At 38.1% G+C, this 25,558-nt stretch overlaps 2 protein-coding genes across 2 annotated transcripts in view; both read right to left on the bottom strand.

Moving 5' to 3' along the window:
- The window catches only part of LOC118478318 (MAM and LDL-receptor class A domain-containing protein 1-like), a 76,273-nt gene extending 50,970 nt beyond the window's left edge, over positions 1-25,303 (bottom strand). Inside the window, exons 1-18 of the mRNA XM_035971728.1 lie at positions 24,886-25,303; positions 23,313-23,462; positions 22,715-22,854; positions 21,832-22,045; positions 20,313-20,459; positions 17,307-17,392; positions 16,768-16,950; positions 15,876-15,954; positions 13,557-13,640; positions 12,497-12,640; positions 11,526-11,779; positions 8,561-8,666; positions 7,249-7,474; positions 6,182-6,389; positions 4,869-4,959; positions 2,677-2,885; positions 1,122-1,340; positions 390-507 (exon numbers count right to left, since the gene is read on the bottom strand). Of these exons, the coding sequence (XP_035827621.1) occupies positions 390-507; positions 1,122-1,340; positions 2,677-2,885; positions 4,869-4,959; positions 6,182-6,389; positions 7,249-7,474; positions 8,561-8,666; positions 11,526-11,779; positions 12,497-12,640; positions 13,557-13,640; positions 15,876-15,954; positions 16,768-16,950; positions 17,307-17,392; positions 20,313-20,459; positions 21,832-22,045; positions 22,715-22,854; positions 23,313-23,462; positions 24,886-24,976 (2,749 nt within the window). The 5' untranslated portion in view covers positions 24,977-25,303. The remainder of the gene's footprint in view (positions 1-389; positions 508-1,121; positions 1,341-2,676; positions 2,886-4,868; positions 4,960-6,181; positions 6,390-7,248; positions 7,475-8,560; positions 8,667-11,525; positions 11,780-12,496; positions 12,641-13,556; positions 13,641-15,875; positions 15,955-16,767; positions 16,951-17,306; positions 17,393-20,312; positions 20,460-21,831; positions 22,046-22,714; positions 22,855-23,312; positions 23,463-24,885) is intronic.
- The window catches only part of LOC118478316 (MAM and LDL-receptor class A domain-containing protein 1-like), a 6,686-nt gene continuing 6,211 nt past the window's right edge, over positions 25,084-25,558 (bottom strand). Inside the window, exon 7 of the mRNA XM_035971723.1 lies at positions 25,084-25,145. Within this exon, the coding sequence (XP_035827616.1) occupies positions 25,084-25,145 (62 nt within the window). The remainder of the gene's footprint in view (positions 25,146-25,558) is intronic.

Genomic DNA, 25,558 nt, shown 5'->3' with positions numbered 1-25,558 from the left:
TACAAAGATGTATCAGTTCAGTACCTTGTTTTGAGAAATTTCACAACATGTCAAGCTTTTTCGAGTGCAATTCTTTGAATATCTTGATAACGACCCTGAATAATCTTACAATTTTGATAGAACAGATAGAACCTTTGGTTTCTGACCTCATGGTCTTAGCAACTCAAAATGGTCAAAAAATTCCAGACAGAAAAGTGTAATTCTAAGGTAGCGATAAGTCTAGAATGACATAACCATGCAACAGGCAATACAACAAACAAGATAAAGACGTTTGCTATGCCCTTCAATATTGCAAGGTAACTGATGTCAGAAAAAGTGAAGAGTAAAGTAAGATAGTAATATGCCAGTGACAAGGAATCAACACAAGCATTTTTGTTTGCTTTCCTTACCATCAACGACAGGTTCCGCGTCTGCTGGTTTGGTCTTACAGGTGCCTGAGATGATTTCTGTGTCATCAATTGCAATATCGCCTTGGTAGCTTGAGCCAGCTACACCCTCAAGGATGATCTAAGGAACCAGAACAGGGGGGATGTGAGGAAAATCTGTGTAAAGTGTCTTTCCCTAGGACACAATGTCAGGCCCCTGACAGGGTTCAAACCCACAATCTTTCATTGCAACTCAACAGCCTATCACTAGACCACCAACTCCACCAATGAGTAAAAGATTTCTGTAGTGAAAGTGATAATCAATTGTCTTGTATCTCTTCAAACTGAAGACAGAGGCATGGCTTCATAAGGAACTCCCCTTGGCCCGTGAACAACACACAATGTGCAGTGTTGTTCGTTTTAAAATAATCTTGCCTTTCACACAGTCCAGGTGAAGTCAGGTGCCCTTAATTATAAATTAATGGGCCAGTCGATTGTCCCATATCCCTTCAAAGCAAAGATGAATATCTTCACTAACTATGCCTTGATAACAAAGTGACAAACTCAGACATTGGTTAAGTTTTAGCAAAGAAATAAAATGGACATAATCACATTCAAAAGTTTTGCTAAATGCTTGGTGAATTTAAGGAAATAACAACCGAGAACGAGTACTGAAAACAGTAAAACAAGTTTCAAAAACCACTGTGGCAACTGAGCTCAGAGAAAAATAGCAATCCTTTCCACCACACTACTCACCATCCAAGGTTCCAAGGTTAAACTTTTACTGATATTGGCCTGTCCCTGAAGCCACTGGTTCCCACTGCCTCCACTGAGTTCCCACACAGTTACTTCAGATGAAATGACATCGTAGCTGGCATTGTGCATGACCAGGGCTCGCAAGGTTCCAATGGAGGAGCCATACATATGGTACCAAAACTTGAAACAGTGGTCCCCTCCATGAACTGGACGCATAACCTGCAGAATGCAAACATTATTGACATACAATAATAATAATAATAATAACAATAATAATAACAATAAAAACAACAATAAGAATAAAAATAATAATATTTGTAAAGAACATATCACGGTATAACAACAAGCTCTATGTGCTCTGCATTCTACATTATTACACTATAGACCTTAGAATATTGAGAAACATTTTTGGCTTCCCCAGAAGCATACAGTGCAAGCAGCTGATTAAGAGCTCAAACACCAATGAGAAACTGACAAGATCTCCCGCTTTCTATAATAATAATAAATAATAAACAAATAGCATTCCTATAGCGCATATTCTCACTCGAAAGCGAGCCCCATGCGCTTTACACACTATATTATTAACCCAGCAGACCATAGAACATTCAGAAACATTTTCAGCTTCCCGGGAAGCATACAGTGCAAGACGCTGATTAAGCACTCAAACACTAACAAACTGACATAATCTTTCACTGTCTGTAGCTGGGTACCCGTTCCCACCAGGGTGAAGTGAGGAAAATTCGTGTAAAGTGCCTTTCCCAGAACACAATGTTGAGCCCTTGACGGGATTTCAACCCCTGACCTTACAATTCCAAGTCTGAGAGCTTAACCACTAAGCCACCGGGTACCCGTTCTCACCAGGGTAAAGTGAGGAAAATTTGTGTAAAGTGGCTACCCTAGCTTGACAATAGTTTTCAAAGCAGACCATAATAAATTTTCTGTTTTCCTGAATGTACATCTCTTGTGTGAAACGTTAAACGTTTGTTGTTGTTGGGGTTTTTTGGGGGGGGAGAGGGTTGTTTTTCTTTTTTTCTTTTTTTGCTCTTTTTTTGGGGGGGGGGACGCTTTTTTATGTCTTAACGCTTTGAATATGTAGTGATGCTGTCAGCATTGATTTTTAGGAAATGTAGACACCCGGAGTACCGCTTCCAACATTGATCTTCTATGACACTATGTCCTTCATTTTGAACCATGTGGAAACCCTTGTACGCTTTGAAATCACTTAGTTTAATTTCCTGGCCTCGGGAAGTCATTCAAAATAACCTATTAAAGCATCTTTCCTTCCCAAGTAGGTTTAGAGGAGGGAATATTTGCTTTGAAATCTAAGTGTAGGGGTCAAACCCGCATGAGTAATGAAAAAAAAACCCTCCAGGTTCAAAGAGTTAACACTTTCCACCAACGCAGCGCGCAGAGCGCACAACACTTTTCCATACCAACCAGGATACAGATGCAGTACATACTATATCACACCATCGCTGCCCATGGGAGCAAAGTGTTCATCTAGGTTTCAAACATGATGATTTTTGTTCCATCTTTCCTTTGCACAAGTGCTCACCTGACTAACAAGCCGTGCCCTATCGCCCTGTTTCGTTGAGGAGGTCTCGATGAACATGTAGGAGCCTTGGCTGTTCTGGGAAGTGTGGTCAAAGCTGGGTCCAGTTAAAGAGGAGAATGTGCTACCATGTTGACGGATCCAATCAAAATCATCAGAACTGTCATAAGTATTTGTCCAGAGACATGTGTCTGAAGTGAACTGGCATTGTACTGAAACAAAACACAGACCGTATAATCATCTCTCCCATAGTTGCTCAACAGCTATAGAATCACATGAAATAATATCAAGAGGCTAGTCAAGTATTGAGACAGATGGAAAGTATTTATTCGTAGCCTATAACCTGATGGAGGGGGAGAAAGGCAGTGATGATGACTACTATAGAACTTACAATAGAATCAGTGACAGAGTATTATAATAGGTGAAGCGTGCTGACAAAATAAGTTGGCTCTCGCAGTCCACGAATGGAGATATAGGACAAAAATTGACACGGGGGTCAAATTTATAGATTAATAACGGATTACATTTTCTTAAAATTTAACACTACTTTTATAACTTCATACAAATAAATTGTACAAACTCAACCAATAAATTTGATATATTTATGTCTATAGGGGTAAAATCTGAGCACACCTCACATATACATGAACCCTCGGGCAGGCTGGAGGATATAAAAAGGTACAGCACTTAAACCGCAGTCTCTCTGGCATTTTTCTTTTGTGCATACGTCTCTTGTCCAGTAGTCTTTCACCCATATGAAAATAACTGTCAATGTTTTACATCTCTATTGACACAATTTAGACAATAAGAATGCAGGCTGCCTCAAGCCTGCCTGTCAAGGCAAACCTGGACTGAGAGAGAGGGGCACAGTGTCCCAGGAGACAGGCAGAGATATCTAATTTGTTTTTTAAACTCTCCACATGGGATTCAAACTCATGTCTTTTGCATACAACAATGAAGTACCGTAAACCATAACACCACAGATGCTGTGACGTCGGTAGTCTAGTGGTTAGGCTACTAGACTCGTAATCGTGAGATTGCGGGTTCAGGGTTACGAGCCTCAGCTCGGTTCGATGTTGTGTCCTTGGGAAAGGCACTTTGCACAAATTTCCCACTTGGCTCGGTCCTTTCGGAGATGGATGTTTAACTCTGAGGTCCAACCTCTTAATTAACCTAACAGTGTTGATAGGGGCATTAAACCTATACCATTTTACACCCCCGATGGTGTTCTTCTTTCATTTCTTTAATAAAGCAGATTGCCCAGGGCAGTAAAAAAAAAAATATGCTACCCAACAGCATGTTCTGCCGGAAGAAGACAAAATGCCTTTTTTTATTCACAGCAGTTTCAAGAAAAAGAAGTTTTTGTCAGGGTAACTATTGAAAAATAGAGTGCTTCTGAAATTTGAATTCTAATTTATTGGAAAACTAGTCACAGTTTCACTTAGATTTTTTTTCACACAAGTAGGATAACTGATCAGGCTTTCGATTTAGCAAATAAAAATTTTGGGTGCCGAAATGAAAAAAGGCGTTTTGTCAGCTTACGGCAGTGTTGTCCACTCTTGGAATAACCTACTTGTGTCTTGTATGAATTTATCCTCGCATGACATAAAATTCTCCCCGTAAAGGGAAAACTATGTCTTCTGCATGCGACGGCAAAGAGCCTAACCGCTACACCTCATACACGGGTCTTTTTGTAAGTATTTATTAATGAGAACAACAAAAATGAATATTATGTTGTCCACTCAGAGCACAAAAATATCTATGGGGGAAAAAAATTAAATTTAAAAAAATCTACAAAGCAATAACCAAAATTCAGCATAACAGCTAAAATAACAACAAGTTAGAATATTGTGTTGTTCGGAAGAATATCTTTAAAAATAAAACAAGACACATCCATCCTCTAAAGGGTTGCTCTGTATCATTTTTTCTCTCTCAGAATTACAAAGCAAGCTCTATCTGCTCAGTACCTAGTTTTGAGAAACTTACCGCCAAAAAACTTTGAGTCTCTCAATATGTCAAGCATTTTGGAATGTAATTCTTTGAATATCTTGATAAAGACTCAGAAAAACCTTACAATTCTGATAGAGCAAATAGAGCATTAATTTGATTTCTGATCTCATGGTCTTGGTAACTCAAAACGGCCAAAAATGTCAGATGGAACTTTGTGATTCTGAGGTAGTGTTTTGTTCACTTACGAGTGTTGCTACATGCTCCAGAAGTTAGGCTAATGTCATCAACACCAATATCACTCCTGAAGCTAGAGCCGACTACGCCTTCGAAAACAACCTGTTAATGCAAAACAGATGGTTAATTATTTGCTGGAAACTTCAACAATTGCTCAAAGAAGAAAAAAATGTAAAAGCAGAAATGGGACAATGACTTGGTTTGTGTGAGTCTAATTGTGAAGAAGACAATAGATGTTTGATAGGAAAGAAGAAGCAGACCACACCAGTGCACCCGTCAACGACCCACCAAGGAAGACAATTATCTAAGAATTTTGGAAATGAAATTTCAACACTTTTTTCTCCTGCACTAGGTTCTGAATGTGCCCATAGTGATCCAATATCATCCCTGCAGTCATCTGCACTAATGGTGAACTGTGGTAGATCAGTCACATATATATGTTTTCCATTTTAGCTACTACCTGCTTTAGAGAATTACAATACTTACAACACACAACAAGCCACAGAGTAAACTTTTCTATATCACACCACTTTTGAGTCTCTTTCGACATTTTGCTCCATTCATATTCTGTTGTCTATCAAGTGATCACGATCACACATCTGTCTGACACCCGTTTTTCTAAAAACTCAATTTGCAACATCTCTGCTACATCCTTGAACCATACAATAGGCCTACTCTTTACTTAGATATGAATTAGCATAACAATAAAAAGACTTCCACACTCTGGAATGTGGTACTGGGCCTTTTGAGCCCATGGACAGCTGGATATGTGAGGCAGCGAGGTGATATCAGGTGCTCGTTAAAATAATGAAACTGAAGAAAACTGAATTTTTCTGCCAGTTTGGCCATTTTTATTAATTTTTATTATTTTGGCAATTTGTTTTTAGGCTCAACACCTTTTATGTCCATTTAAAAATACATTTCAGTGTGGATTTTACTAAACATGTTGATTAAAGGCACATAAAATGTACATTTTCAGTTTCTAAGAACTTTCAAACTATGGAAGTTACCAAACTTTGGCAGCCATTTTCTCGCAAGTTTACCGCTGAAACCAAGCAATCCTCTCTTTTTTCATTAATTGTCCCGACTCCTATCCAAGATTAACAGGTATTTTTTTCAGCTAGAGCAAGATAACAGAACAAACTTTAAGATGATACCCCTAACTCTACATGCCCAAAAACTGACGAGCGCCCAATTCCACCACGTTGTGACACTTATAAAGACTTTCAGACTCTGGAATGTGGCACTGGGCCTTATTATATAAGCTCATAGACAGCTGGATATACAATTTCAACAAAAACATATTCTATCGGAGGTTACAAACCTGATAGCTGCCATCAAGATCCAAGGTGACCTCTGCTTTCCTCCAGCCACGACCTATATCATAAGAGAAACTCCATCTGGGAGAGCCAAGATTGTTTGAAGCCCCACTCTTGACTTGATATACATTGAGTGTGCCAATGTCAACGCCATACATATGGTAGTAAAAGCTGAGACAGTGTTGGTTGCTTGAAGATTGTGAGTAGGTAGGGCTGTGGAATTGGTGATAATCAAATGAGAGCCACTGTCTAGAAAATGGAGGATTTGTGACCCATACAGTTGGAAAGTAAACACAATCAAGTTTAAGAAATAGGGGACACAAGCAGTCCTCTGGAAAGCAGAAAGTCAAACATGTATAATTCATTACTTGAGTTGTGGTGGGGGAAAAAATGTAATTCGACTATCAGAACACCAAAGACTACCAAAGGTAAGAAAATTCAATAGGGATCGTACTTTTTTCAGAAAAAGCATTTCACAAGTCCAAACCTTAAAATATATGGTATATTCAATAAATCAAATATAAGAGGTTTTCAGAAAAAAATCAGGGTATTGGAGAAATGAAAAATTAATACTTTACTGTACCTAATTTCAGTTATGAAATTCTGGAAATTTTAAATAGGATATCAATACTACAGAACTGTAAAACAATATCGTTAAAGACTTGAATTATACATTTTAGGCGTGCTGACAAATGAGTCACTTCTCAGATTTTAGCCCTATAGACAGAGATACGTCAAATTTATAGACTGAGATTTTACAATTTATAGTGTAAGTATGAAATGATAAGACAAATGTTAAAATTGAAGAAAATGGATTCATTAGTTTAAAAATCTACAAATTTGACCCCTGTGTTAACGTTCAGCCAATATCTCCATTTGTGGAGAGCAAGAAATAATTTTGTTGGCATGCCTCACATTAAGGCTAAAACAGCACCTGGACATGAATGGCTGGTGCCTCTATAAATAAATCATTGATGGTCATGGCATGCCTCACATCCAGTCTTTATCCCTACTGAGGCCATAAAAGGGTTCAACAAACTGAGAAAATCAGGATCAAGGAGACCACAGTTACCTAATAAGGCGGGCCGTATCATTCTGTTTTCTTGGAGAAGAACTCTCAATAAAAATGTAATGGCCATTCAAAGAGCCATAAGTGTGATCTGTGTAGGGTCCTGTCTGCGCACTCCCTGTGCTTCCACTGTGTACACCCCAGTCAAAGACATCCGATTTATCTTGAGTGTAGCCGCAAAGGGATTTAGCGGGATCGCTGTTTTCAAAAGTGCACGTGATTTTTCCACCTGCAACGAGAGACATAGTATACATGCTCTAACAAAATTAAACTCTCTCTCTCTCTCTCTCTCTCTCTCTCTCTCTCTCTCTCTCTCTCTCTCTCTCTCTCTCTCTCTCCTGAAATATCTTACACTAACACAAGAGACCTGTTATTAATATATATCATATTATTATCTATTCATACATCTTCCAAAGCTTTTGGATTCTGAAATAGGAGACTCATAAATTGTGTGTTTGTCATCAGTCCGTACAGTGTGTGCTACAGAAGCAACATCTAATCTTTTCTCTATTTTGATAGTTCAGCAGTAACAAATGACTTAGTCTATGCGTCCACCAAAATAAGATCGCTTCTAGGTCAGACCAATGTACAAAGTTTTAGCATGGTGTAGAACCGACTCAAAAAGATCCATGTCCACCACGTCAGACCAGCTAAACCTATTTTTAGCCCAGTGTGTTATGATTATGAGAACAACAGACAGCAAAAGCACAGGCAATTTATTTTTTCATTTACATTTTCAGCATTGTTTCAGGTGTGTAGATCTATAAAGACATAAGTACAGGTCTAAATAAGTCTACCCTATTTTTTAGTACGCTGAGGCTAGAGTCTATCTCTGGCATACATTTTACCTCTTACGAGCCGACTGAGGGCTGAACTGGGTATTGGCTAACCTAGCCTATTTTTAGCTCTCTCGAGAACGAAATAACCTAGGTCAAGTGCTTTTATTCAATTTTTTTTGCTGTTTTTCAGCACAAATCTATTATTGTACATGTTATAATGAGATACAACTTTATTGATAATGTAAAGAGCAATGAAGAAGCAAAAATGTACTTAGAGATGCAAATTTCCTTCCAAAATGAGTCGAATCAAGGCTTTCTTAGTCAACTGTGCAGCTGACGAAAAAGCGTACAAGCAGGAAATCGCGTAGTCAGGCAAAGGAAGTTAGTGACTGACGAAAACGAGCTCATTTGCAAGTGAGCCTGGCCTGCAACTGACGAAAAATGCCAGTGGATGTGGGGCCTTAGGCATGTATCTTATGAGCATGACAATATTACAGAAAAAATAAATTATGATACAGGAAAAGTTTAGTTCTTACTGTCTGGAGAGATCCCCGTCCCTGGGCAAGGCCCTGATGGCACAGCAATATCATCTATGGCAATGTCTCCCTCATAACTCATTCCGCGAACTGCTTCAAAAACAATCTGGTAAAGAAGAAAAGAGAAATAATAAGATAAATCCTGGACATAATAATAATAATAATAATAATAGATAGCATTTGTATAGCGCAAAACCCCGCTCAACAGCAAGCATACTATTACCCCAGCAGACCTGAGAGCATTCTGAAACCTCAACTTCATGGGAAGCATACAGTGCAAGCTGCCATTTATAGCTGCTAAAACACTAACATACTGGCAAGATCTTTTGCCGTCTATGGTCAGGTACCCATTCCCACCTGAGTGAAGTGAAGAAAATTTGAGTAAAGTGCCTTTCCCAAGGACACAACGTCGGGCCTGCAGATCAAACCCCTGAATTCGCAACTTCACGTTTCCGAGTCTGGTAACCTAACCACTAGGCCACCGATGCCACATCTTCTTTAACTCCAGCAACACTGTCAGTCTAAACAATCTTTCAAGATAAAGTAGCCTAAGTTTATTTGGTGTGTAACTAGGCATCACATCATATAAAAGCACTCACTTATTAAACAAAGGTTTCAAATTGAAAAAGCACAGGTTCTGCATGAGAGGTACTTTGAGAGGTTATCTTTTGAAATAAAGACTTTTTACTTTTACCAATGATAGTAAATAACAAGATGGTCCACTCAGCCAAAAAAGTGTCCGCAGGAAGTATGCTCTTTGCTTCAGATGGCGCTGCAGTCTGTTTTGAAGCTCTCTTTCGTTTTTCCAGAAGAAGAATAGGAATAGCACCTCCTTGCGTGCGCAGATCGACTGCTGTTCATCAGCAGTTCGGGTACGTTCAGTGCGGAGTTTTAGGTTTTTTAAATTTTAATGACCTCTCGCCTTTCATTCTAAAGTCAAATTAAACTAAGAAAACCATCACCCTTTCCTCCGGAAGAGGTTTTTTGTCAGCGTAACCATTAAAAAAAAGCGTTCTTCCAAAATTTATCCCAAAACTTGCTAGTTTCACTTTGATTTTTTAAAACTCAAGTAGGGTAACTCTGTTCGCAAAGAGTGCGCTTTTGTGAAGAGGGCGCCACCAAATTTTGAGGACGCTTTTTTAATTGGCTCAAAGAGAGAAGTGGCCCATCTTGTTATGTACTATCTTTGCTTTTACCTACTGAAGAATACATGGTAAATCAAAACAAAAGGAAATAATGTGTTCTTCACCAATGTACACATGGATTTTGTTTTGATAACTTCCACAGCTTACCATGACCATGAATATGTACTACGCCCAAATTAAAATGTGAAAATTCTATCTATAGCATTTTCATAATTTGTGGGATCGGTTGCATGTTCTCTGGATATACTTTGCCTAAATTCAGATTTTAAGTGTTGAAAAAGTATGAAAAGATCCATAATATAGGTTCCATTGTTAAAGGAACAATTTTTTTTTTTTTTTTTTCTACCCTGAAAAATTTTGCTTATTGGGCGTAAAACATTTGAAAATCTTGCCAATGATATAAGATAAGATACTCTTTATAGTCTCCATACTAGCACATTGGTTTGACGTTTCCCACACACACACACACACACTCACGCATACACACGCACATGGCAAACCCATATATACGTACACTTTTCCCTCACACATCCTCTCTTCCACACACATCTGTGCACATAACCATAATTATTGCTTGCACTCATAAACAGGCTCACAGTCACATGCATAACATAAATGAACAGTAATATAAACATTAATAGAGTTAAGCTAGATACGAACACAGTATTGACATGATACAAATCAGTACTTGAAAGCAATACACAAGCGCCGGGCACAACAGAGTAGGTATAGATACCACACATGACTGCAGTGCATTCAAACCTGATATGAATCCCTGTGCAGCGTTCTTCAACTTTGGTTATTGATAAATTTTCACTGCTGTTAATATCCCCCGGGCGGTGCCACTGACTGAAGTGTCTTTAGGCCATTCCCAAAAGGGGGACATTTCTCGTTCATGCACAGTAGAATTGTAAATGGGCTGATTCATCAATGTCATGCTCATAACCATGCCTGATCTACAACAGGGAACTGCTGCTTTTTCTTTCCTAATCCTTACTATTGTCATTCTCCTCTACTTCTTTTGTATGTTTGTCACACTCCTGTGACCCGCAATTTCCAGGGCGCCTTGATAGTCAAAGCAGACTTTGTGCTGTTGAAGCTAGGGAGGTGAGCAGAGTAAGTCTGATTCCCTGTAAGGACTTCTCTGTTGACATCCACCCCTTGGCGCTCATAAGACCTTATGCAGTTATGAGCGCTGTAAAACCTCTACTAAAACTAAAAACTGCTGTTAACCCAATTCCATGATGAATAGTGAAACCTTAATGCGCTTCCCCCCCCCCCCCCCCCGTCATATCAGACTTTCGAAACTACTTTCTCTGACAAAGTTGTTGTTCTACAAGTGGAATTAAATGTATATCAAACAAAGCCAACTCTCGTGTGGTTCTCGGGGCCCTGTCCAAGAGATAGGGGACCAAAGAATAGGACCACTGTATCCGTACCGCGCATGTCGTAGAAGGCGACTAAGGTCGGTTGGGCAAAGGGTTAGCAGCCCTTTCCCGTGAAACAAAAAGCAGCTACAAAAACATCAACAGCAAAAACAACATGACTGCCAGTTCTGGAAGATGGAGGACCTTCATCACCGAGGAGAGGAGAGAATATGGAGTGTAGAATGACTCAGGGTGGTGAAAGCTGAAAGGAAGCCACCAAGCCGAAAAAGCGGGGACATCATGGAAACAGATAGAAAAGGATGCTCAGGACAGGCTTCGCTGGAGTAATGCTGTTGATGGCCTGTGCTCCACTGGGAGTTAAAAAGGGCAAGAGAGAGAAACGAAGCCAAACCAAACCAAATGAAACCGAAACAAAACCAACACTCATAATACCTTATACTGGCCGGTGGGGTTGATTTGGACCGATGCACTTTTCCATGAAGGACCTTGATTTCCTTGCCGATTAAAGACTAGTTTCTTGTTGTTGTTCTGCTGTATATACACATTCAGCTTGTTGATGTAAAATCCATACATATTGTAGTAAAAGTGAAGGCATCTTGGTCCTGCACCAATAGAGTGACTCAAAAGGCGGGATGTTTCGTTAGGACTCATAGTAGATGCCTCCATATACATATACCAGCCTTGTCCTGTAAATGAAAAAAAACCAACAAAAAAAGAACATGAGACTTTTCATTTACCAAGCATCAGTGTGTGCATTTGTGAGCATGTGTTCATAAGTGTGCACGTCTGTGTGCATCTGTGTACATTTCTGTGCACGTGTGTGTGTATGTGTGTGTGTATGTGTGTATGTAAGTTTGTGAATGTGTGTCTGTGTGGGTGATTTGTGTGTTTGTGTATTGTCTGTGTTCTCACGTATATAATTATAACTGTGGATGAAAGCATGCCTAATACCAGAGCATAATATAAGAGAGTACGATTTACTTTTGAGCAAATATGTCGGTAACGAAGTTTTCTATGGACAAGTGCATGTACTGCTCACCTAACAAAACAGAAAATGATCACTTCTTCTCCATCTTCTCCAAAAACTAGATCTGAAACAGACATTCGCGAAGATGGTTAGCCATTTATTTCTCTGCACAAATACTCTCAACTAAAAAACCCTGTATTATCCTGATCTTTTCCCATCAAGCATCAGTTCAAGTTGTCTAAATAAATTTTGCCTCTTCCCTATTGTTTATATTAGTCAATGTCCGACCATGGTTTCATTCAGCACTGCGGTATCTCATCCGATTTCTTTTCCTTTTGTGAGATTCAAAAGTCTTCTTAGAAACCACATTTCTATAGCCAATAGTTTATTTTTTCTTATCCCAAACAACTGCCCAGAATTCACAGAGGTGACTCACTGTTGCCTTTTGTGTGATCCACGGTTGGACCAGTGCCTGTTGACCCTGTTGGACCTTGAGCTCGAATCCAGTTTGAATCGGCCGTGGAATCTTTAGTCCAGGTACAGATGTCATTTTCAAAATCACAATCATATGGAGAAGGTGCTGTTAGAGGACAAAACAATGCGTTAACTCAACAAAAAAAGACATAAAGATATTGAGTTACGTGTTCTTTCATACAGTACATGAATGGAACAGTGTAGGTCAATTTATTCTTTCCTTTCCTAATACAAAACACAATCTTTCTCAAATCTAAAACCAGGAAATCAGGAAATAAGTTAATTCTTTTAGATGTCTTTCAGAAACTGTTACAGGAGAGTCTTCTATCATCGTAAAAAGATTTATTTTTTTGGTGGGGGGCAAAACTGTACTCTCTCCGTATTTTCAAATCAAATTTGTGGTATTTTCTTAGTTATTTGTAGGGTCAATTTAAAAATAATATTTTTTAAAAAAACACTTTGTCCTTGTTGCCACCACGAGCAGTCGTGCTTTTCTTTAGTTTCAGCTCTTTCTATACTTCTGAGTTTTTATTTTCCTCTTGGAAAATGAGTTGCCCAATCTACCTATTCTTAAACCAGGTGTAAGAAAAATCAGTGCAACTCATTGTGCTTACCTGCACAGATGTAGCATCAAACTAACTTCTTAAGTACAGAGCAGTATTAAACGTTTAAAAATCTACGGGTATCCCTAAAAAATCTACAATCAACAAAAACTAATTAATGTGTTATGGCAGCAAGCTTCCGAAATTGAACAATACGACTTTTAAAGCATTTCATTGGCCAGCTGTTCAGACGTATTTAGATTGTTTTTAATTTTAGATCTGGGAGTTGTTTGCATGTGCTCAAGAAATATTTTGCCGAAATTCAAATTCTAAACATTGAAATAAGATAAATAAAAGATAGATAACCTAAGTTCTAAAAGAATGAAACAGAATGTTCTCTTTCCCACAAAAGTTTCCTTTCTGGCTTCTTGGTACATTTGAGCAGCCTACCGATGATTTATTCACACGCAGATTACTTACAGAAGGTAGGAGATGCTGGTGTTGCAGTGACAGGGGCCGTTGTGGTGGTCGGTTGAAGAGAAGGAAGCGCATTTACAGGAACAACTGTAAGAAAAAAGACAGCCAACATTTAGTGCTTAACAAAATGTTCCAACAATGTTGAAGCTGGACAGGCATAGCAAATATAATTTCATGAGCAATGATGAACAATGATTATTTTACTTCCTATCCATGAACAAAGATTGTTCTACTTTCTATCCATTTAAGCCCGTCTGATCTTACCATCTTTCAGCATGTACAGTATAATGAAAGCACAATCAAATAATGTGGCATCGGTAACCTAGTGGTTAGGCTCTCAGACTCGCAACCATTAACAGGTCATGGGCTCAAATCCCATCAGGGGCCTGACATTGTGTCCTTGGGAAAGGCACTTTACAAGAATTTCCCGCACTTCACCCAGGAAGGAAAGGGTATCCAGTTTTAGACAGTGAAAGATCTTGTCAGTTTGTTACTGTTTTAGTATTTAATCAGCTGCTTGCACTGTATGCTTCCCAGGAAGCTGAGAATGTTTCTGTGAGTTTTATGGTCTGCTGGGGTATAAATATAGCGTAAAGCGCAGGGAGTTTGCTGTTGAATGGGGATATGTGCAATACAAAGGTTATCTAATATAATCATAATAGAAAAACAAAACAGCTATAGGCCTAAAGCAACACCTGCTGGTAACTGGCAGTAGATTAAGGCAAGTCGGATGTGAAACAGAGCATTAAGGCCAGAGTATGACCAAAAAACCCCAAAGAAAGTAAGTTTTTCTTTTTGTTTCAGTTTTAGGGGGTTTTTTGGTTTTAGTTAGAGTTTTATAGCACTTACAATACAAATGGATCATATAAGCGTCACAGGTGAGAGTTGCTACTAAAGGGCAACATACAAAGAAAATAAGGAGGAGAAATAGCAGTTCACAAGAGAGTGACAAACATACAAAAGAAGTAGAGGAAAATGACGATAATAAGGATAAGGAAAGAAAAAACGGTAATTCCCCCTGTGTTGTTCTGGCACAGTATGAAAATGACATTGATAAATCAGCCCATTTACAATTCTACAATACATACGAACATGTTGATATGCTAATGTCCCCCCCCCCCCCCCCCCCCCCCCCCCCCGCTTTGGTAATGGCCTAAAGACATTTCAGTCAGTAGCAATGCCGGGGGGGGGGGGGAGACAACAGGTGCTTTAAAGGACAGAAGAAGCAAACAAAATAGACGAAGGAGACCACAACAGGGCAATTAACAACCACCAACATTAATAACAATAATATTGATAGGATAGATCGATGAACAAAAAGATTTAATATTGTAGATCACTGCTTGGCTATCAGGATTTCATACTCCAGTGGATGTATTTTCTGAGCTCCCAATGTATTCATGGTTGACATGTAACTTTTATACAAAATAAATTGGACCCTCTGCTCTCCTCCCTTCCCTAACCCACTTTGACTGGTGGAAGTAAAAAGACTCACTGCACATCAGCAAGGATTGAAATTTTAAAAATCCCTAACAGAAAAATAACACTTATAATCATTTATGCCCAGATGTTCATATACATCATTTCTCATTGTTGCATCTCCATCTCCTTTCCTTCTTTCTTCCTCCTTCATAACAGAACTCAGTAGGCAAGTACTCCGTATTTGAAATCACCTTTCAGAATATTATAGCACTTTATTTAATCATATGAACAGTTTGACAGCAAAACAGGACAAACTCCATTTTTGCAGTTTGGCAAAAGTAGTACTGACTGACGTATCTAAAAAAAAATGAGGAACATTGCTGAATCAACTCCTTCTTTCATAAAAGACGACTTTTCCTAAAACAGCAGAAAAGTTAGGCTGTTACTACGAAATGCAACGAAAGTGATAGACCTTTTTTGACAAACCAAGACATATCCTCAGTGTCAAAATCAAGTTCTTTCCTCGAGTAACGTGACTTCACGTGTGGCGATGAAAATTGGTCGGCAGTTTCTTCACTTCCTTATTATTGTAGTTTGGGTATGTTGCATTTTGTTAAAGGTGTGTGAGGGGAGATCTCATCTGTTTAAATGTTAAGAATCCAACAAGACTTCATCATAGTAACAAATATCATTTAAACCTCATGTGTACTCTAAAAACAACATTGCTCAAGATTATTCGGTAAATAGGTGAAGAACAGAAATCTTCATTTTCTCTAAACAGGACCAACGGATATGTTGCGTTTTGTCGCTAAACTGTTTTTATTGTCAAAAATAAAACTTCAGACAAACAACAATGCACAAAAAATATGGCTTTGTAAACACAAACAGACAAGCTCTTACGAGAACAGTCATCGTCCGTTATCATGACATCATCAACACCAATAGTTCCACCATTTCCTAGGACTGCTTCAAAGAAAAGCTGTGAAAAATAGCCACAAACAACTCAAGATTAAAACAATATCTAGCTCATTAAGGCATGGTATGAAAGTCATTGTGATGCATTTTTAAAGAAAAAAACCCTCCATTCAGTAGCTAATACCACCATACTCAAGTGCCAGATATGAAACAGACAATAATTCTATATAATCAAAAATTTTCAAGCTCCTGATTCCCCAAAGGTGTGACACATATATATCATTCAGAATATATCGGGCTTGAATACCCATGAGCTGAATAGCCCGGTCGTATACCAATTAGCATATTTATAGGCTACCCATTAAATACATAATATAACAAAATAGCACATGCACAGCAATTTCTGCTCAATAAGTATGGCTGATAGTATTTAATTGAAACAGTAACCTACAGTGGCCTATCATTACTGTTTTCAAAGATGATTTTGACATGTTATGGGAAAGTAGGTTTCTCTTTCGTTTAGTTGCGAACGCCGTACAACTCTTACTGAACTAAATGAAAGAGAAACCTATTTTCCAATATGTACCAAAATCAGCTTTGAAAAAAGTAATGATGGGCCACTGTAACATTGCCTTCTTTACTGTTATTTCAAAAAGAGGATTACTTGTCAAATCTTTTGAAACAAGCTACAAAATAAGATTCATGCACTTTTTTTTCCATTTTTTCAATAGATAAGTGCACTGCCAATTATCAAAGCAAAGGGTTTAATAAAAAAAATTTAAAAAAGATTTTAAAAAGGGTTTTATAGAAGGAGCAATTTCCATTAAAATATTAAAATATTGCATAGGCATTGACACATAGTATAAGGGCAACTCACATGATAGGAGAGTGAAGAATTCAGTTTGACTCGACCAGGCAACCATGAAGATCCTTTTGGTCCAGACTGCATCCACAATGGTGTGCCTTTGTAACTGTCCGCCCCATGACCATCAGCAAGCCACACAGTCAAGGAACCAACACTGGGGTCTTTCAATAAGTAGTGAAAGTGAAGACATCGGACCTGAAGAGTTGTTCAGACAAAAGAGACACGAGATAAGCTAAGGTGAGATTAAATGCAGAATAATTGCATCAGCTGGAAACCCAAGGTCAAGGCTAGTTTATTTTCTATTCACAATTTGCATGAAATACAGAATGCAAATATTATAGGACTGCACTGTTCTCGCCCTAGCTCTAGGAAAAAATATCTAGGCTTGTATTCAAGATAGACGGGTATTTTTTCATAGAAAGTGGAGAAAATGAGTAAGTTTTCAGATGATAAAAAAAACTGATGGGCACCTGATTCCATCGCGTGGTGACACATTTTATGTGTATATGAGAGATGCGAAAATGTGTCAATAAAGTAATAATTTACAATACCTTGTTGGCTGAAAATGTTGGGGATTCCACAAGAGCTGACTGGCCTCTATTTCGCAGAGGTCCTACTGTTGCCATTATGAAGTGACCTGGGGAAAATATGATAATATAATGATATATAAGCATGAAAGTGCCGTTAGAGAGGTGTATGTTTTTTAGTTTTAGTAAGAGTTTTATAGCACTTGCAACACAATCAGGTCATATAAGTGCCGAAGAAAAGATGTGTTACAAGAGAGTCATCATCATCATCCAGTGCCAGATCTGTGACAGACATCGGCGATCATGGTTCTCCATTCATTCCTTTGCTCGGATGCTCTAAAAAAATCTACGTTTCCCTGATCTTTCCCTGTTACCCATTTGTTTAGGTTCCCTAAGTATGTTGTTCTGGGCCATCCCCTGCCTTGCTTGATTGCTCTCAATTTTGCCAGTGAGAGCTAGATGTTTGCTATTTATGAGTCCCAAAAACTGCATTTGTCGTTTCCTGATTGTTTTTAACCTTGAGCGTCCCATGTGGGCTTCATCAAGCACTACCTCATTTGATTTCTTTTCCTTCCACGATACTCTTAGCAGTCTCCTAAGAAACCACAGTAGAAAAAAATTCTGAGGAATATTTGGCATCAGATGTTATCATATATCCTAGATATTTAAACTGTAGGACTAGTTTGATCTTTTCACCTTTGCTAATGAGATTACAACTAGGCTTTGCTGCTTTTTTGGATATTACCATGCACTCTGCTTTCATTACATTCAACTATAATCCTTTACGTTCACTTTCTGTTACAACAGTATCTAGAAGCAATTGAAGATCCTTTTCTGAGCCTGCTATCAAAACTGTGTCATCTGCATACTTGATGTTATTAATCTTTTCTCCAATTACTTTGAGGCCTGGACATTCTTCTATGTTTCTAAGGATTGTTTCACTGTACATGTTAAAGAGGTCTGGTGACATAACACACCCTTGCCTCATTCTTCGCCTAATCTGCTTATATTTACTGTATTCTCCATTAATTTGTACAGCAGCGTTTTGGTCCCAGTACAAATTCCTGATAATTCTTAGATTTGTTCTATCTATTTTATGCACTTTTATGGTATGGTAGGCCTACTTGTACTTGTATGTTTGTACGTGTCAAGAAATTATGCAGTGCCTTCTTTTACTGTACACACATACACGATAGATGCTTGGCTAAATGTGAACAGTGACACTTTTGAGATAGAAGAATTTAGCTTTTTCTGTACAATAGGACCTCTACGAAATAGAGGCCAGTCAGCTCTTGTGGAATCCCCACAAGAGAGTAACATACACAAAAAGAAGGAGGAGAGATTAGGACAATAGATATTAGATAAGAAACAAGGAGCATGCCACACCAAAGCACCCGCCTACCACCCACGAGGGGTATGTGTATACAGTAAAAGAAGGCAGTGCATGATGTCATGGCACATACGAACATACAAATACAAGTAGGCCTACCATACCATAAAAGAAGGCACTGCATAATGTCATGAAATACACAAGTACAGTTTTTACAAAAGCTATTTAGTTTTAGTAGAGGTTTTATGGTGCTCGCAACTGCATAAGGTCATATGAGCACCAGAAGATTAGAGGGTTTATAAGAGAGTAACAAACATAAAAAAGAAGAAGAGGAGATAAGGACGACAGATGTTTGATAGGAAAGAAGAAGCAAACCACACCAGAGCACCCGCCAACCACCCATTTACAAAAGCATTGCATATTGGTCGTGACATAATGTTATAACATACAAGTACAGTAAAAGAAGGCACTGCATAACGTTAGCGATGTTTCTGTAGGCAAATACAATTATTACCAAAGAGTCTACATAACAAGAGGGGCCACTCCTCTCTCTCTTTGAGCCAATTAAAAAAGTGTCCTCAAAATTTGGTGGCGCCCTCTTTGCAAATGCACACCCTTTGCGAACAGAGTTACCCTACTTGAGTTTAAAAAATCAAAGTGAAACTAGCAAGTTTTTGGATAAATTTCGGAAGAACACTTTTTTTTAATGGTTACACTGACAAAAAACCTCTTCCGGAGGAAGGGGTGATTGGTTTCTTCGTTTAATTTGACTTTAGAAAGAAAGGCGAGAAGTCATTACAATTTAAAAAACTAAAACTCCGCACTGAACGAACCCGAACTGCTGATGAACAGCAGTCGATCTGCGCACGCAAGGAGATGCTATTCCTATTCTTCTTCTGGAAAAACGCAAGAGTGCTTCAAAACAGACTGCAGCGCCATCTGAAGCAAAGAGCGGACTTCCGGCGGACACTTTTTTGGCCGAGTGGCCCATCTTGTAATTTACTATCTTTGTTATTACTTGAGTGGACAGGCCAGTAAGAAAAGATGGAACCTTCATCTGAAGGTAGAGATTTGGACAAGTTCAATCACTGCGGGGAAAGGCAGCATAAGCTCAGACAACGGACAAAATGTGAGACCAAATTCAGAAAACGCACCAATTGCGACAATAAATGCTTGGCTAAATGGGAACGATGACACTTTTGAGATATAAGAATTTAGCTTTTTCTGATTTTAATTAAGCTGATCACCAAACTTGTGATCTGCCCATTAGTCTTCTTATTTTAGAAAATGCATTTTGCTATATTTGAGCGAAAAAATGGTGAAACAGTAGGCCTATGGGTTTAAAGTCTCTATCAATACTATTAGGTAATTTAAGAAGCGGGATCTCCAAATTAAACGTCCATCTCTGAAAAGACTGAGCCAAATGGGAATATCATGTAAAGTGCCCTTTTTTTCCCATTGGACTGAGTTGTGGCTCGAGCGCTCAAACCCACAACCTCACGATTACGAGTCTGGTAGCCTAACCACTAGGCTACCGATGCTACTCTATTTTAGAGAAGATATTTTTGGTATTGGAAAAAGTTGTTGGTTTTTTTAATGTTTTAAAGGATGCTGAAATTTTCAAATTTGGCATTATTATGTCACATCTTGCCCTGAAATCTACAACAAGAACAAGAAAAATGAAAGCAAGCTGTGCTCACCATATTTGCTGCCCATAGTGTTGTCTACTATTGTTAACGCAGGTCCACCTCCTTGCGTCAGAGTCCAGTCAAAATCATCATGCTTAGTTGAACCGTATCCATTTACATTGAGCCATGAACACAATCCACGTTCAAAATTACAAGCTCCTGAGAAATAGAAACACATAACAAATTATATTTTATGCACTTTTGGACTTTGTTATTATAAAAAAATTAATATCAAAAGAAGTACTTACAGTATACCCTGTGCCAGAGGAAAATTTAGCCCAATACTCTAAGCCCTTATACTCTTTTGTCTTGGTAAGTAGGCTATTTTACGACACTTGCAACACAATAAGGTCATATAAGTGTCAAAGATTAGAGGTGTTACAAGAGAGTAACAAACATTAAAAAGAAGGCGAGATAAGGCCAACAGATGTTTGATGGAAAAGAAAGAGCAAGCCACACCAAAGAACCTGCCAACAACCCATAATCCCATAAATACGACAGGCTGTTGAAACAGTCGTGCCTGAACATGGTTATCATATTCACTGGTGGGAACACTAAATGGGCTAAAGTTAAAAATTGATTTTTTTTAAATGTAGAAACAACAGAGATAAAGAAAAGAAAGAGGAACTAACCATTGAGTGATGCTCACCTACAACCAATTCTGTTTAATCAAAAAGAATATCAAAATTTGGACAACGATTCAAAAACAAACCACAATCTTCTTGAAAAACCCACCTTAAAGAATAAATGTATATTGATTTTGGGTTTAAAATTCAATTTTTCATAGAGTAAAATGTAAAGGGAAGCCATTTTACGTCAAGTTCAGGACTGATCCAGGTCACCTCTTTGGTTCCAGAACATATTTATAAAGGATCTGCAGCCTGTTGGACATAATGTAGGCCTAAATACAGGTCACACTGCAGCTCTACAGCTCTGTCAATTGGGATATCTTAATTTCTCAGGGTATCCTTAGCTCCTTCAATCAATCTTTAGCATGGTCTACCTCTTCCTTTATAGCCTTACCACTTGGTGTTATAAGCTCTCGAGGCTACCTGGCTAGGTGACATTCATAACAGGTGGCCAAACCATTTTACTCTGTTTTTCTATGAAATGCAGGCAAAACTCAGTGCCAATTGTTACTCCTACTTCTCCATTTCTCTGCCTGCCTCTTCTTGTAATGTTAAGGGTTTTGCAAGGGTATTTAATCTTGCATTCAACTATTTTAATACTTTAAGGTAATAAACCCTCTATTCAAGATGGTAATTAACAAAAGAGTCTGCTAGTGACAGTTTAAAACATGTGATTTGATGGCTTCAAGGGAAAAGGAACGTCAAGAAAGAGATGTATCTATGGTGTTAAGAGACCACCCGAAGGAACTACATGACCATCAGAACAGAAACACACCTGGCCCACATCCAAAAACAAAATCTACCCTAGACACCTCATGGCTTAAGAGGACAGACAAAGTAAGTAAAATACAAAAATTGCCATACTGTAAGTCTGCGGAAAAACTTTCACGCTGATAACGTACCTCTAGTAGGACAGGATCCCGTATTAAGACTGATGTCGTCGATAGCGATGTCACCTTTGTAAGAACTACCAACAATGCCTACAAAGTCAAAATTGATAGTCTGACTTGCGTAGGAATAATGACGCAAAGGGACTTCAGCTCGCACCCACATGTTTCCTTGGTCACCATTCCGTTGGAACACTTGATAACGGTTTACACCATTTCGCTTGTATACCTGCACGTGCATTGTAACAAATGGCACAAATCAATTTTTAATCTCGTCTGTTTCAGGCAGCATTCAAATGTCATTATAAAAATCTTTTTTTCATTTTTAATGAAAAGGAATATTCATTTGTAAACTCCAAGACATACGCACACATGCACGCACACACACATACGTGCACACAATCACATGCACCTTCCTCCTCCTCTACCCTGTGGGTGACTATTATTTCAATAAGTTTAGAAAGAGATGATGATGAAAAAAAAAACATGCAAACGTGCAATCTCTTTCGGTTTCAAAAGAGGGAAAAAATAACTAATATGACAAGCAAATAATGCAATTAAATAATCTTTGCAAAGAAAGCGCGATCCATGAAAATGTGATATATTTTCTCAGACCAGTACAGAAACTTTTACAGCTTAGGTTAGTGGCTCCCAACCGGAGAGTGGTTTTTACAACAACACGATGCACAGAAATAACAGCCAATCAAAATGTTTCATGCTTCCTGAAAAATTGGGAGTTAAGTAGTTTTTGCTGACTGCATCAAACATTCAGTTTTCAATTCCGGCATTTTTTAGTTTTTTTACGGAGAGCTTGGCTTTGGGGTTACTTCGTTCGCTATTGAAATTTGACTATCATTCAAAATTACTGTAGTACAGTCATTTTTAAACATACACCAACCTGCAAAGTACCCATTGTTGATCCATACATGTGATAGTAAAAGCTAAGGCAGGACGTCGTTGACAATCTAATTTGTGGTGAGCTCAACACAGCTGTATCATTCGGTGACCTGTTGGATGCCTCAATGTACAAAAAGTGACCTGAACAGAAAGAGGTAAAAAAAATCAGATAAAAAGATAAATATGGGGCATTGTAGTGAAATCAGGTGTTCGTCAAAATAATCATATTGAAGAAACAGCCATTTTTTTCCTGCAGTTCGGCATTTTCTATTCAATTTTTGTTTTTTCGCTCAACACCTTTTATGTCCATATCAAAACACATCTCTAAACCACCACCCCCACCTCCCAAATTAAAAGACAATTTAGATAATTCAGGAGTTTAGGATGCTGGCTACCTAAGCCCTGTCTGGCAGGGCCAGCACCGGCTGAGAAAGACAGATACATTCCAGCTGACACACAGTGATATTCAATTTTTAAAATCATCCCCCAACACTAAAAACAAACTTCTTATGTCCTTTGCATGCGGAGATGAAAAGCTTAACCATTACATCACTGGCGTGGGTGGGCATTACACTTTTTTAATACATTATAGACGTTACCTGAGTATGTGCCGTATGTGTGATCTTGGTTTGGGCCTGTACCGTAACTCCCAGTTCCGCCATTTGATCGAGTCCAGTCAAAGTCATCAGTCGTACTCTGATTAAATCCACAGGTCCCGAGTTCAAAGTCACAACCACTGGTTAATGACACTGATGGAAAAATTTGAAAATGTATCTTTGTTAACAAAATCAACACCAAATCCTTTGCTATAAAAGGCTACTTCAGTGCTAAAATGTAATGTTTCAACAAAGTAAATTTGTAAAAAAATACTCAAAAGGGCTCTTTACTTCCTGCTTCATCTCTACGGTCCTGTACAACCAAGAAAAATTTCCCCCTGGGATAATAAAGTATTATCTTATCTTATTTTATCTCTTACAGTGTGACAGAAACCCTTCTTTTACCAAAAAAGTTTTTTTTAAACCTATAAAAGTAACAATTATAGTTCATTTACTTATCAATGCATGTTGATATCACTTTCATTTTATCCTGAGGCTTGATGTTAACAACATGATATTGTAATAAACAACATCATTTTTTTTTAATGAAGACTTTTGACTCTTTCACTACCGCGAGTCGAGTTTCATGGCTCGTGTTACTCCCAACAACTCGCCACTTCCTCTTTCAAAACCACACCCACTTTAGTAATAATCGAAACTGAAATCTCAAGCTGAGGAATGATCGTTTTTAGAAACATGTTGAGATAGGTTACAGTTTAAACAAGTTTATTGCCATTCTCAAGTATTCCCTTACGAGGGCCAAATTATGAAAAATCCAAGGTAATTTCGTCTTATAACTTTAATAAATATCTCAAGTCACTGATTGAAAAGTCATAAAATGTACCTTTTATTGTAAAGATAAAAATTTGACTTTACTCTACAATCCAATCAAGACAAGAAATTCTGACAGCAGGAAAATCAAAATATCGCTTTACTGTTAGAAGATATGGTGACAAAACTCCTACTTCAAAAGTTAAAGGCCTTCATGCTTAAATAGCTGAAAGTATAATGAACATATTGAAAATTAAAAGAAATGCAAAGGCATATATTTCTATATGGAAATCAATATCTAATGTAAAACAAAAGAAGCAATTATCACCACCTTTCAAGACATATCACAGTGCAAACAACTCTTTTTTGTTGTTGTTGCATTTCTTAGCTCAAAGCTGAAAAATTCCAATTTCTAAAGATTTACTGAATTTTGTTCTCCCTTTATGGAGAGCCTTAACGTTTAAGTTTCAATCTTTACAAGTACTTTTTCCCCACCCTGCACACCTACCTCAAAATCTTGTTAAATTAACCCATCAGATAAAAAGCGCTGTACTTTTTTATTTTTATTTTTTTTGAGTTTGTTTTTATTTTTAAGTATTCCCATAAATGGACCAATATAACATGAAAAACCAAAGCAATTTCAACCTGTAATTTATCTAATATCTTAAGTCGCTGCTTGGGAAGCCACAAAATATAATGTTTTACTGCACTGTAATTTTTAGAAAAAAACTATTGAAGGGCTTAAGGTTCCACCAGAGGTGAAGAGGAGAATCCAATTTGATTCTTTATGAAGAGCAATACTCACAGTCTGGTTCAGAACATGGCAGTTTTGAAAAACTAATGTCATCAATGTCAACAGAGCCTTGGTAAGTAGTTCCAAATTGTCCGACAATCATGAACTGTGAATTTAAAAAAAGAAAGGATGATTAAGCAAGCTATGTTCAAGGCTTTATTTGGTCGCGAAATGTTGGTAGAAGAAAAAAAAAAGAATGTTCTGCTATATCTAGAATGTTTTATCAAAAGGGAGATTCCAAACAAAGGAACCATTTGGTAAGAAAAAAAATGCTGCAGAGGACGTGTAATAATTGGTTTTAAACAGACTAACCTATTTACTCCCCACCCTTTTCATAAGGGTTTTGTTACCCAAAATTCACGTCTTACTAAAAAACAGACAGACAGACAGACAGACAGACAGACAGACAGACAAATAGGTAGATGGACAGACGGACGGACGGACCGACAAAAAGACGAACAGGGGGACAGACAGACAGATGGATAGACAGGAAAACTAATGGACAGATAGACACACAAATAATATAAGATGAGACAAGGGCTCCAATCTGAGATTTTTGTTTTGCTCTCTCCTCCCTTTCCAAATCTTCAATGAAGAAAAAAAATCCTACAAATAATGTACAGCTTCTGCAATACAAAATAAAATGACAGGGATGATGGAGAGAGAGAGAGAGAGAGAGAGAGAG

The sequence above is a fragment of the Aplysia californica genome, unplaced genomic scaffold (genome assembly GCF_000002075.1).
Source record: "Aplysia californica isolate F4 #8 unplaced genomic scaffold, AplCal3.0 scaffold00489, whole genome shotgun sequence".
Taxonomy (NCBI): domain Eukaryota; kingdom Metazoa; phylum Mollusca; class Gastropoda; order Aplysiida; family Aplysiidae; genus Aplysia; species Aplysia californica.
The sequence above is the reverse complement of the archived record's forward strand: the minus strand, read 5'-3'. Positions and strand labels throughout refer to the sequence as shown.